The sequence below is a fragment of the Ranitomeya variabilis genome, chromosome 8, assembly GCF_051348905.1.
Source record: "Ranitomeya variabilis isolate aRanVar5 chromosome 8, aRanVar5.hap1, whole genome shotgun sequence".
NCBI lineage: Eukaryota > Metazoa > Chordata > Amphibia > Anura > Dendrobatidae > Ranitomeya > Ranitomeya variabilis.
Window position 1 is genome coordinate 13743607 of NC_135239.1, and position 13541 is coordinate 13757147.

Sequence of the window (13541 nt, forward strand, 5' to 3'; positions counted from 1 at the left end):
GGGGCAGTATTATAGTAGTTATATTCTTGTATATAGGGTCAGTATTATAGTAGTTATATTCTTGTACATAGGAGCAGTATTATAGTAGTTATATTCTTGTACATAGGGGAAGTATTATAGTAGTTATATTCTTGTACATAGGGGCAGTATTATAGTAGTTATATTCTTGTACATAGGAGCAGTATTATAGTAGTTATATTCTTGTACATAGGGGCAGTATTATAGTAGTTATATTCTTGTACATAGGAGCAGTATTATAGTAGTTATATTCTTGTACATAGGAGCAGTATTATAGTAGTTATATTCTTGTACATAGGGGCAGTATTATAGTAGTTATATTCTTGTACATAGGAGCAGTATTATAGTAGTTATATTCTTGTACATAGGGGCAGTATTATAGTAGTTATATTCTTGTACATAGGAGCAGTATTATAGTAGTTATATTCTTGTACATAGGGGCAGTATTATAGTAGTTATATTCTTGTACATAGGAGCAGTATTATAGTAGTTATATTCTTGTATATAGGGTCAGTATTATAGTAGTTATATTCTTGTACATAGGGGCAGTATTATAGTAGTTATATTCTTGTACATAGGAGCAGTATTATAGTAGTTATATTCTTATACATAGGAGCAGTATTATAGTAGTTATATTCTTGTACTTAGGGGCAGTATTATAGTAGTTATATTCTTGTATATAGGGGCAGTATTATAGTAGTTATATTCTTATACATTGGAGCAGTATTATAGTAGTTATATTCTTATACATAGGAGCAGTATTATAGTAGTTATATTCTTGTATATAGGGTCAGTATTATAGTAGTTATATTCTTGTACATAGGAGCAGTATTATAGTAGTTATATTCTTGTACATAGGAGCAGTATTATAGTAGTGATATTCTTGTACATAGGGGCAGTATTATAGTAGTGATATTCTGGTACATAGGGGCAGTATTATAGTAGTTATATTCTTGTACATAGGAGCAGTATTATAGTAGTTATATTCTTGTATATAGGGTCAGTATTATAGTAGTTATATTCTTGTACATAGGAGCAGTATTATAGTAGTTATATTCTTGTACATAAGAGCAGTATTATAGTAGTTATATTCTTGTACATAGGGGCAGTATTATAGTAGTTATATTCTTGTACATAGGAGCAGTATTATAGTAGTTATATTCTTGTATATAGGGTCAGTATTATAGTAGTTATATTCTTGTACATAGGGGCAGTATTATAGTAGTTATATTCTTGTATATAAGGTCAGTATTATAGTAGTTATATTCTTGTACATAGGGGGCAGTATTATAGTAGTTATATTCTTGTACTTAGGGGCAGTATTATAGTAGTTATATTCTTGTATATAGGGGCAGTATTATAGTAGTTATATTCTTATACATTGGAGCAGTATTATAGTAGTTATATTCTTATACATAGGAGCAGTATTATAGTAGTTATATTCTTGTACATAGGAGCAGTATTATAGTAGTTATATTCTTGTACATAGGGGCAGTATTATAGTAGTTATATTCTTGTACATAGGGGCAGTAATATAGTAGTTATATTCTTGTACATAGGAGCAGTATTATAGTAGTTATATTCTTGTACATAGGGGGCAGTATTATAGTAGTTATATTCTTGTACATAGGGGTAGTATTATAGTAGTTATATTCTTGTATATAGGGTCAGTATTATAGTAGTTATATTCTTGTACTTAGGGGCAGTATTATAGTAGTTCTATTCTTGTATATAGGGGCAGTATTATAGTAGTTATATTCTTGTACATAGGAGCAGTATTATAGTAGTTATATTCTTGTATATAGGGTCAGTATTATAGTAGTTATATTCTTGTACTTAGGGGCAGTATTATAGTAGTTCTATTCTTGTATATAGGGGCAGTATTATAGTAGTTATATTCTTGTACATAGGAGCAGTATTATAGTAGTTATATTCTTGTACATAGGGGCAGTAATATAGTAGTTATATTCTTGTACATAGGAGCAGTATTATAGTAGTTATATTCTTGTACATAGGGGCAGTATTATAGTAGTTATATTCTTGTACATAGGGGCAGTATTATAGTAGTTATATTCTTGTACATAGGGGGCAGTATTATAGTAGTTATATTCTTGTACATAGGGGTAGTATTATAGTAGTTATATTCTTGTATATAGGGTCAGTATTATAGTAGTTATATTCTTGTACTTAGGGGCAGTATTATAGTAGTTCTATTCTTGTATATAGGGGCAGTATTATAGTAGTTATATTCTTGTACATAGGAGCAGTATTATAGTAGTTATATTCTTGTACATAGGGGCAGTAATATAGTAGTTATATTCTTGTACATAGGAGCAGTATTATAGTAGTTATATTCTTGTACATAGGGGCAGTATTATAGTAGTTATATTCTTGTACATAGGGGCAGTAATATAGTAGTTATATTCTTGTACATAGGAGCAGTATTATAGTAGTTATATTCTTGTACATAGGAGCAGTATTATAGTAGTTATATTCTTGTACATAGGGGCAGTATTATAGTAGTGATATTCTGGTACATAGGGGCAGTATTATAGTAGTTATATTCTTGTACATAGGAGCAGTATTATAGTAGTTATATTCTTGTATATAGGGTCAGTATTATAGTAGTTATATTCTTGTACATAGGAGCAGTATTATAGTAGTTATATTCTTGTACATAGGAGCAGTATTATAGTAGTTATATTCTTGTACATAGGGGCAGTATTATAGTAGTTATATTCTTGTACATAGGAGCAGTATTATAGTAGTTATATTCTTGTATATAGGGTCAGTATTATAGTAGTTATATTCTTGTACATAGGGGCAGTATTATAGTAGTTATATTCTTGTACATAGGAGCAGTATTATAGTAGTTATATTCTTATACATAGGAGCAGTATTATAGTAGTTATATTCTTGTATATAGGGTCAGTATTATAGTAGTTATATTCTTGTTCATAGGGGGCAGTATTATAGTAGTTATATTCTTGTACATAGGGGCAGTATTATAGTAGTTATATTCTTGTACATAGGAGCAGTATTATAGTAGTTATATTCTTATACATAGGAGCAGTATTATAGTAGTTATATTCTTGTACATAGGGGGCAGTATTATAGTAGTTATATTCTTGTACTTAGGGGCAGTATTATAGTAGTTATATTCTTGTATATAGGGGCAGTATTATAGTAGTTATATTCTTATACATTGGAGCAGTATTATAGTAGTTATATTCTTATACATAGGAGCAGTATTATAGTAGTTATATTCTTGTATATAGGGTCAGTATTATAGTAGTTATATTCTTGTACTTAGGGGCAGTATTATAGTAGTTATATTCTTGTACATAGGGGCAGTAATATAGTAGTTATATTCTTGTATATAGGGTCAGTATTATAGTAGTTATATTCTTGTACATAGGGGCAGTATTATAGTAGTTATATTCTTGTACATAGGAGCAGTATTATAGTAGTTATATTCTTGTACATAGGGGCAGTATTATAGTAGTTATATTCTTGTACATAGGGGCAGTATTATAGTAGTTATATTCATGTACATAGGGGCAGTATTATAGTAGTTATATTCTTGTATATAGGGTCAGTATTATAGTAGTTATATTCTTGTATATAGGGTCAGTATTATAGTAGTTATATTCTTGTACTTAGGGGCAGTATTATAGTAGTTATATTCTTGTATATAGGGGCAGTATTATAGTAGTTATATTCTTGTATATAGGGGCAGTATTATAGTAGTTATATTCTTGTACATAGGAGCAGTATTATAGTAGTTATATTCTTGTACATAGGGGCAGTAATATAGTAGTTATATTCTTGTACATAGGAGCAGTATTATAGCAGTTATATTCTTGTACATAGGAGCAGTATTATAGTAGTTATATTCTTGTACATAGGGGCAGTATTATAGTAGTGATATTCTGGTACATAGGGGCAGTATTATAGTAGTTATATTCTTGTACATAGGGGCAGTAATATAGTAGTTATATTCTTGTACATAGGAGCAGTATTATAGTAGTTATATTCTTGTAAATAGGGGCAGTATTATAGTAGTTATATTCTTGTACATAGGAGCAGTATTATAGTAGTTATATTCTTGTACATAGGGGCAGTATTATAGTAGTTATATTCTTGTACATAGGAGCAGTATTATAGTAGTTATATTCTTGTTCAAAGGAGCAGTATTATAGTAGTTATATTCTTGTACATAGGAGCAGTATTATAGTAGTTATATTCTTGTACATAGGGGCAGTATTATAGTAGTTATATTCTTGTACATAGGAGCAGTATTATAGTAGTTATATTCTTGTACAAAGGAGCAGTATTATAGTAGTTATATTCTTGTACATAGGAGCAGTATTATAGTAGTTATGTTCTTGTACATAGGAGCAGTATTATAGTAGTTATATTCTTGTACATAGGGGCAGTAATATAGTAGTTATATTCTTGTACATAGGAGCAGTATTATAGTAGTTATATTCTTGAACATAGGGAGCAGTATTATAGTAGTTATATTCTTGTATATAGGGGCAGTATTATAGTAGTTATATTCTTGTACATAGGAGCAGTATTATAGTAGTTATATTCTTGTACATAGGGGCAGTATTATAGTAGTTATATTCTTGTACATAGGAGCAGTATTATAGTAGTTATATTCTTGTACATAGGGGCAGTATTATAGTAGTTATATTCTTGTACATAGGAGCAGTATTATAGTAGTTATGTTCTTGTACATAGGGGCAGTATTATAGTAGTTATATTCTTGTACATAGGAGCAGTATTATAGTAGTTATATTCTTGTACATAGGGGCAGTATTATAGTAGTTATATTCTGTACATAGGAGCAGTATTATAGTAGTTATATTCTTGTACATAGGGGCAGTATTATAGTAGTTATATTCTTGTACATAGGAGCAGTATTAAAGTAGTTATATTCTTGTACATAGGGGCAGTATTATAGTAGTTATATTCTTGTACATAGGAGCAGTATTATAGTAGTTATATTCTTGTACATAGGGGGCAGTATTATAGTAGTTATATTCTTGTACATAGGAGCAGTATTATAGTAGTTATATTCTTGTACATAGGGGCAGTATTATAGTAGTTATATTCTTGTACATAGGGGCAGTATTATAGTAGTTATATTCTTGTACATAGGGGCAGTATTATAGTAGTTATATTCTTGTACATAGGAGCAGTATTATAGTAGTTATATTCTTGTACATAGGGGCAGTATTATAGTAGTTATATTCTTGTACATAGGGGCAGTATTATAGTAGTTATATTCATGTACATAGGGGCAGTATTATAGTAGTTATATTCTTGTACATAGGGGCAGTATTATAGTAGTTATATTCATGTACATAGGGGCAGTATTATAGTAGTTATATTCTTGTACATAGGGGCAGTATTATAGCAGTTATAGTCTTGTACATAGGGAGCAGTATTATAGTAGTTATATTCTTGTACATAGGGGGCAGTATTATAGTAGTTATATTCTTGTACATAGGGGGCAGTATTATAGTAGTTATATTCTTGTACATAGGAGCAGTATTATAGTAGTTATATTCTTGTACATAGGAGCAGTATTAAGGTAGTTATATTCTTGTACATAGGAGCAGTATTATAGTAGTTATATTCTTGTACATAGGAGCAGTATTATAGTAGTTATATTCTTGTACATAGGGGGCAGTATTATAGTAGTTATAGTCTTGTCCTGGCTTCATATTCACCACTAGGTGGCGATTTTCTTATCTATTTCATGACCATTATTTTTCAGCAGTCTCTTTTTTTCTGCTTTATCCCAGCACAATCCTCTTGTTTGCAGTGAGTTGTAAACATAAGACACTGGATTAACTGGATTTTGATTAAATATCAAAACTAGTGAGTGGAACCTCATTTAATAGACAGGATGCAGTTTTGTTAAACTTTTCTTTGTTGATGCATTGACCTGCCATTTACTTAATTGCGGGGGAATTAGGCTGTCTAAGAAACATTTAAACTGTCAGAGATGCGGCAGCGGCGGCTCTGTAGTCAGATGTGATGGTGATAAGGGAGAAGCTGCTGTAATTGGTTTATGGGCGCAGTGATGCATGCGGTGTCAGGGAGGCAGCCGTGGTCCCCCGGGAGAGGAGCCATATCAATGTACCCGGAATGTTATTTAACCATAAGGATCAGACAAAAATCCAAAAATATTGGATACATTTAAAGAGAAATCATCATCTGATACTTCATGGAGAAAGTATAGAGGGGGAGAGGATCTCAAGTCATCTCTGGATAAAAAAAAAAAAATCTGAGATTGTGGAGGAAAAGCTTGCAATGTCTCCTATTACAGTGAAGGGTGAATATTAACATTTATTGTAATTAATTGGTTAATGTAATTTTCTTAGGACCTGTCACTTGCCATAAATATATAATATTTCTAGCCTGGCTTAATTGCCGCTGTTCTCCTGAATCCGGCGATGTTTTTCTTTTCTTCCTGCTCCTCTCCGTTCCTGAGATATGGCCTTTTATTTCACTATATATAAATCCACTCTTTTTAGACAAGTGGGCGTGTTCCCCCATAATCGCTGAGGACCACGCCTATTTGGTTAAACATAATAGATTTTAAACATATCTTAGGAATGGAGATGCGCGTGAAGGAAAGAAAAACATCGCCGGATTCAGGTTATCAGCGACATTTCCACCAGGTACAATAACTACATATTTATGGCGAGTAACGAGTCTTGGTAATACTGGGAGTCAGTGCTGATATTCCTGGCGATGTACGACCGAGGCCGTAGCAAGAAAACCCTGGTGAGCTATAGGCGCCCAAGGAGTAAAGCAGTTTTCCAGGATTAAGTAAAGATCGTTCCTTCCTCGGCTTCATGTTTAGTTGGCTGCTGAGATATCACAAATCAACTGAACCGCTGCAGCCAATCACTGACCTCAGCAGTACACCATTAGAGTCTAGAACCAGGTTCAAATTAATCACTTGTGGTCTACGACCAGGTTTATTACAATAATCCCTGCTGGTGTTGGGCATGGGGTAATGACAAGGTGCAATGGGCGCCGCCGCACTGCTACAGTGCGAGGAGCAAGCGGCTCCAGGGAGAATATAAGTTCTTGTTCTCCCGCATTTCTGCACAGATCGCAACTGTATCCGCAGGTAAATACAGTATTCATTACTCACAGTTTCCCTTTCAGTGTTACCTTGTATGCCGCCATATGGAGCGCGGTGAAGCCATTCTTCGTCAGCCTCGATGGCCGTAACCCTTTCAGCATCAGAGTCCTAACATGCGATTTATTACCTGCAGATAAAGCAGAGCTGAATCCACCGACATTGCAGCATTCTGAACATCTGCGGAGCCTTATAAGAAGCATCATATATTGGTATGGGGCCTACAAAGTAGTAGGGAAGGGAGCGCGCCAGAAAGAGCTCACTGGATTTAAAGGGATATTGCACTATTTCCATCTTTTGGTTCTATGGCTGTTCAGCAGTGTTTCCTGGCTTGTGGCTCTCCAGGTATTGCTAAACCACAAATGCGACCATGTTCCAACATCCTGCGGCCGTCACGTCCCGATGACATTTGTAGTTTTGCAACAGTTCGTGAACCAACAATAGGGGAGCAGAGGAGCAAAGCTAAAGTACAATCTACCATGTCATGCGCAGGTATCATTTCTTACACGGAAGTTGTGTATTCCAGAGTCTGAAGTCGTGTACTCACCGCCGCAGATGCTGCACAAGTGCAGGAGAGACAGGCCGCTCTCTGTGCGATAGTTTAAATTCACTTTGCCAAAGGCTTCGTCTGAGCTGCGGAAAAGATTTTACAGCTGATCACATCGGCGTCATCGCTGCCGCTACTTTATGTAGGTTTGTGACTTTTAATCAGACAAGTACAAAAAAAGAGACGTGCTGATAGGATTAAAGTGATTGACGGCACAATAATAACGGAGAAGTGAACTTAATAAGTAGTTTTACAGCTTCCATATGTGTTACTCCTAGTCGTACAGCAGAGATGTAGCAGAGCTGAGATTGATCAATGAAATCAATGAGAATTATGGAAACACCCTAGAATGAACAATCCACTGTCCCCAATGTACAAGAATATAACTACTATAATACTGCTCCTATATACAAGAATATAACTACTATAATACTGCCCCTATGTACAAGAATATAACTTCTATAATACTGCTCCTATGTACAAGAATATAACTACTATAATACTGCCCCTATGTACAAGAATATAACTTCTATAATACTGCTCCTATGTACAAGAATATAACTACTATAATACTGCTCCTATGTACAAGAATATAACTTCTATAATACTGCTCCTATGTACAAGAATATAACTACTATAATACTGCCCCTATGTACAAGAATATAACTACTATAGTACTGCTCCTATGTACAAGAATATAACTTCTATAATACTGCTCCTATGTACAAGAATATAACTACTATAATACTGCCCCTATGTACAAGAATATAACTACTATAATACTGCTCCTATATACAAGATTATAACTACTATAATACTGCTCCTATGTACAAGAATATAACTACTATAATACTGCTCCTATATACAAGAATATAACTACTATAATACTGCTCCTATGTACAAGAATATAACTACTATAATACTGCTCCTATGTACAAGAATATAACTACTATAATACTGCTCCTATCTACAAGAATATAACTACTATAATACTGCCCCTATGTACAAGAATATAACTACTATAATACTGCTCCTATGTACAAGAATATAACTACTATAATACTGCTCCTATGTACAAGAATATAACTACTATAATACTGCTCCTATGTACAAGAATATAACTACTATAATACTGCTCCTATGTACAAGAATATAACTACTATAATACTGCCCCTATGTACAAGAATATAACTACTATAATACTGCCCCCTATGTACAAGAATATAACTACTATAATACTGCTCCTATGTACAAGAATATAACTACTATAATACTGCCCCTATGTACAAGAATATAACTACTATAATACTGCCCCTATGTACAAGAATATAACTACTATAATACTGCTCCTATGTATAAGAATATAACTACTATAATACTGCTCCTATGTACATGAATATAACTACTATAATACTGCTCCTATGTACAAGAATATAACTACTATAATACTGCTCCTATATACAAGAATATAACTACTATAATACTGCCCCTATGTACAAGAATATAACTACTATAATACTGCCCCTATGTACAAGAATATACCGTATTTTTCCGACTATAAGACGCACTTTTTTTCCTCCAAATTTGGGAGGAAAGTGTGGGTGCGTCTTATAGTACGGATATAGCATGTGGGGAGGGGGGCAGCAGCGAGTGGGATGGCACTGTTATCCTAATTCAGGATGTCCCACTGCCCGGAATCAGCTGCTGTGGAAACCACATGGCCCCGCTGATTAAGTGCAGTGAATATTTATTAGCTGCTCCCCACCCACCGATCAGCTGAGCGGTGAGCCGGGAGCAGCAAATGAATGCTGCACTTAAGCAGCGACACACAGTTTCCCCAGCACTGATTCCGGGGAGAATCTGTGTGTCCGGGGGAGGAGGCAGCAGCAGGGGCCAGGAGATCGCTGCGTACCTGCCTGTGCTGGACGAGTGCTGTGCAGGAGGACCTGTGTGATGTCAGAAGTGGGCGGGCTGGAGCATCACATGGCAGCCCAGAGCCCTCCCTCTTCTGACATCATCACAGGTCCTTCAGACTCCCACCTAGAATCTGCAGCTTCCTCTTATGTCCTGCGCTGTGGAAAGGCAACAACAACAGGGAGGGCTCTGTGTGTGTGCAGCCATGGGATGCTCCAGCTTTTACCTCACCACAGTGTGGCTGGCTGCCACAATTAAGAGGTCAGTCTTTACAAAACACAATAAAGCACTCTGCCACTCCTTTGGTGAACTATAACTCCCAGCATGTCATAGGATCTGCAGGACATGCTGGGAGTTATAGTTCTCCCATGGGATTTTAAAGCAGCACTCCAGTGTTATTTTGCAGTGCTGGAGTGGTGCTTTCACTATAAGCCCTGTGCACCCATTCTTAGGGCTCATTTCCACATGCGAGGCACACGTCCGTATCTCGCATGTGGAAACCAAGCTGTGGAGCAGGCACTCCAGAGCGGAGCGTGCGGCCGCATAGGAACACATGGAGCTGCACAGCTCCGCTCTAAAGTGCCGGCGCCAGAGCTTGGTTTCCACATGCGAGATACGGACGTGTGCCTCGCATGTGGAAATGAGCCCTTATACTCACCCTCCAGCGTCTTCATATCGTACTTCACAGACACCACACTGGTCCCGCAGCTTCCAACATAATAACATACTATTATATATAATAACACCACATATAATAGTATGTTATTTATGTTATTAAATATTTTACCACATCTTTTTTGCTTCAAATATTTTTTTCCCTATTTTCCACCTCTAAAACCTGGGTGCGCCTTATAGTCCGGTGTGTCCTATAGTCCGAAAAATACGGTAACTACTATAATACTGCCCCCTATGTACAAGAATATAACTACTATAATACTGCTCCTATGTACAAGAATATAACTACTATAATACTGCTCCTATGTACAAGAATATAACTACTATAATACTGCCCCTATATAGAAGAATATAACTACTACAATACTGCTCCTATGTACAAGAATATAACTACTATAATACTGCTCCTATGTACAAGAATATAACTACTATAATACTGCCCCTATGTACAAGAATATAACTACTATAATACTGTCCCCTATGTACAAGAATATAACTACTATAATACTGCCCCTATGTACAAGAATATAACTACTATAATACTGCTCCTATGTACAAGAATATAACTACTATAATACTGCCCCTATATACAAGAATATAACTACTGTAATACTGCTCCTATGTACAAGAATATAACTACTATAATACTGCCAATATGTACAAGAATATAACTACTATAATACTGCCCCTATGTACAAGAATATAACTACTATAATACTGCTCCTATGTACAAGATTATAACTACTATAATACTGCCCGCCTATGTACAAGAATATAACTACTATAATACTGCCCCTATGTACAAGAATGTAACTACTATAATACTGCTCCTATGTACAAGAACATAACTATTATAATACTGCCCCTATGTACAAGAATATAACTACTATAATACTGCTCCAATGTACAAGAATATAACTACTATAATACTGTCCCTATGTACAAGAATATAACTACTATAATACTGCTCCTATGTACAAGAATATAACTACTATAATACTGCCCCTATGTACAAGAACATAACTACTATAATACTGCCCCTATGTACAAGAATATAACTACTATAATACTGCTCCAATGTACAAGAATATAACTACTATAATACTGCTCCTATGTACAAGAATATAACTACTATAATACTGTCCCCTCTGGAGAAGAATGTGTAACTGTATTAACATTATTTTTATTTAGCACATATAAGTTATTCATTTGATGTATCACTTTGTGACTATGGTGTTTCCTCTCTGTTTTCTGTCCGGGTCTGAGGCTTTGTTATGACTCCTCTCTCCATGTTTGGATAATTAATTCATCATACACAGTAGCGCAGTTCATGTCACATTTTCTATAAGTGACATTTTCCACAAAAAGACAAATGTACCAACAAACCCTCCTGGGACAGGACATTATCACAGAACCAGTGGCTTCAGGATCCTTCCTCCTTTCCAGCATACATATGTATTCACTTCCCATCACACATACGGCAGTGACTACCCACATCAGCCGGCGGCTGCCATTTCCAAAATTACGCAGTCAAAGTTGAGGAGTTAACCATTTATTGCCTCTGAGTATTTGATCTATCTACATCTAATGACAGAATGTGCGTGAACCAGGAGGTCCAGGATGAACAGATGAACATTGTAGTTCCACATAGATTAGAGGTTAGAAAACTTCAGCTTTTTCCATTCAGAAAAAAATTTATTATCCTGTACCCAGATGGTGACTGGAAATGCAGCAAGTTTTTCAAGGGTGTCAAGTTGCAAAGCCATACCCGGCCATTGACCAGGAGTGGCGCTGTTTCTGCATATTAACCCTGTAAAATAGAATAACTAGACGGATAGTCCGCCTCCATGACTTTAAGATTCTCCATCTAACTGTATTAATGCTAATGTAAGTTCTGAACAATAAAAGTTGCAGTTTCTGCGAGACATTGTGTGGAGAATTCATGGTGAACCTTTAATAAATTTCTTTGCAATATTTATCTGCTTGCCAAGAAGGATTGTTTAGATAATGTTAAATCACAATCTGCATCAGCGCTAATGGAAATAATATCTCACTGACATAATTACAATGTAATTAACCATGACATTCCGCAAATCTCTCCTCGCATATCGCCCCGCGCTTGTAAATTCTGTGCAGAAAAGACAAATACAAGCAATAAATAATCAATTTGCCAAATCTCAAGAATTGTCTTTATTTGTGTTCTTAGACGGTCGCCTTATTTCTGCCAGAAACATAATTACTGAAAGCTGAGAGCAAAGGTTCATATACAGATCACAAATAGAAATATTCTACAAAATGAGTGTGCAGTCACCGTGTACATACATTACATTACTGATCCTGAGTTACATCCTGTATTATACTCCAGAGCTGCACTCACTATTCTGCTGGTGGAGTCACTGTGTACATACATTACATTACTGATCCTGAGTTACATCCTGTATTATACTCCAGAGCTGCACTCACTATTCTGCTGGTGGAGTCACTGTGTACATACATTACATTACTGATCCTGAGTTACCTCCTGTATTATATCCCAGAGCTGCACTCACTATTCTGCTGGTGCAGTCACTGTGTACATACATTACAGATCCTGAGTTACCTCCTGTATTATACTCCAGAGCTGCACCCACTATTCTGCTGGTGCAGTCACTGTGTACATACATTACATTACTGATCCTGAGTTACATCCTGTATTATACCCCAGAGCTGCACTCACTATTCTGCTGGTGCAGTCACTGTGTACATACATTACATTACTGATCCTGAGTTACATCCTGTATTATACCCCAGAGCTGCACTCACTATTCTGCTGGTGGATTCACTGTGTACATACATTACATTACTGATCCTGAGTTACATCCTGTATTATACCCCAGAGCTGCACTCACTATTCTGCTGGTGCAGTCACTGTGTGCATACATTACATTACTGATCCTGAGTTACATCCTGTATTATATTCCAGAGCTGCACTCACTATTCTGCTGGTGCAGTCACCGTGTACATACATTACATTACTGATCCTGAGTTACATCCTGTATTATACTCCAGAGCTGCACTCACTATTCTGCTGGTGCAGTCACTGTGTACATACATTACATTACTGATCCTGAGTTACATCCTGTATTATACTCCAGAGCTGCACTCACTATTCTGCTGGTGCAGTCACCGTGTACATACATTACAGATCCTGAGTTACCTCCTGTATTATACTCCAGA

At 35.7% G+C, this 13541-nt stretch overlaps 1 protein-coding gene across 3 annotated transcripts in view; it reads right to left on the reverse strand.

Annotated features, from left to right (window-relative positions):
- The window catches only part of LOC143788012 (serine/threonine-protein kinase TNNI3K), a 179497-nt gene that overhangs the window by 132590 nt on the left and 33366 nt on the right, over positions 1–13541 (reverse strand). For all 3 annotated transcript variants that reach the window (XM_077277332.1, XM_077277330.1, XM_077277329.1), the window contains 2 exons: positions 7737–7822; positions 7222–7319 (listed from right to left, as the gene is read on the reverse strand). In XM_077277332.1, the coding sequence (XP_077133447.1) occupies positions 7222–7319; positions 7737–7822 (184 nt within the window). The remainder of the gene's footprint in view (positions 1–7221; positions 7320–7736; positions 7823–13541) is intronic.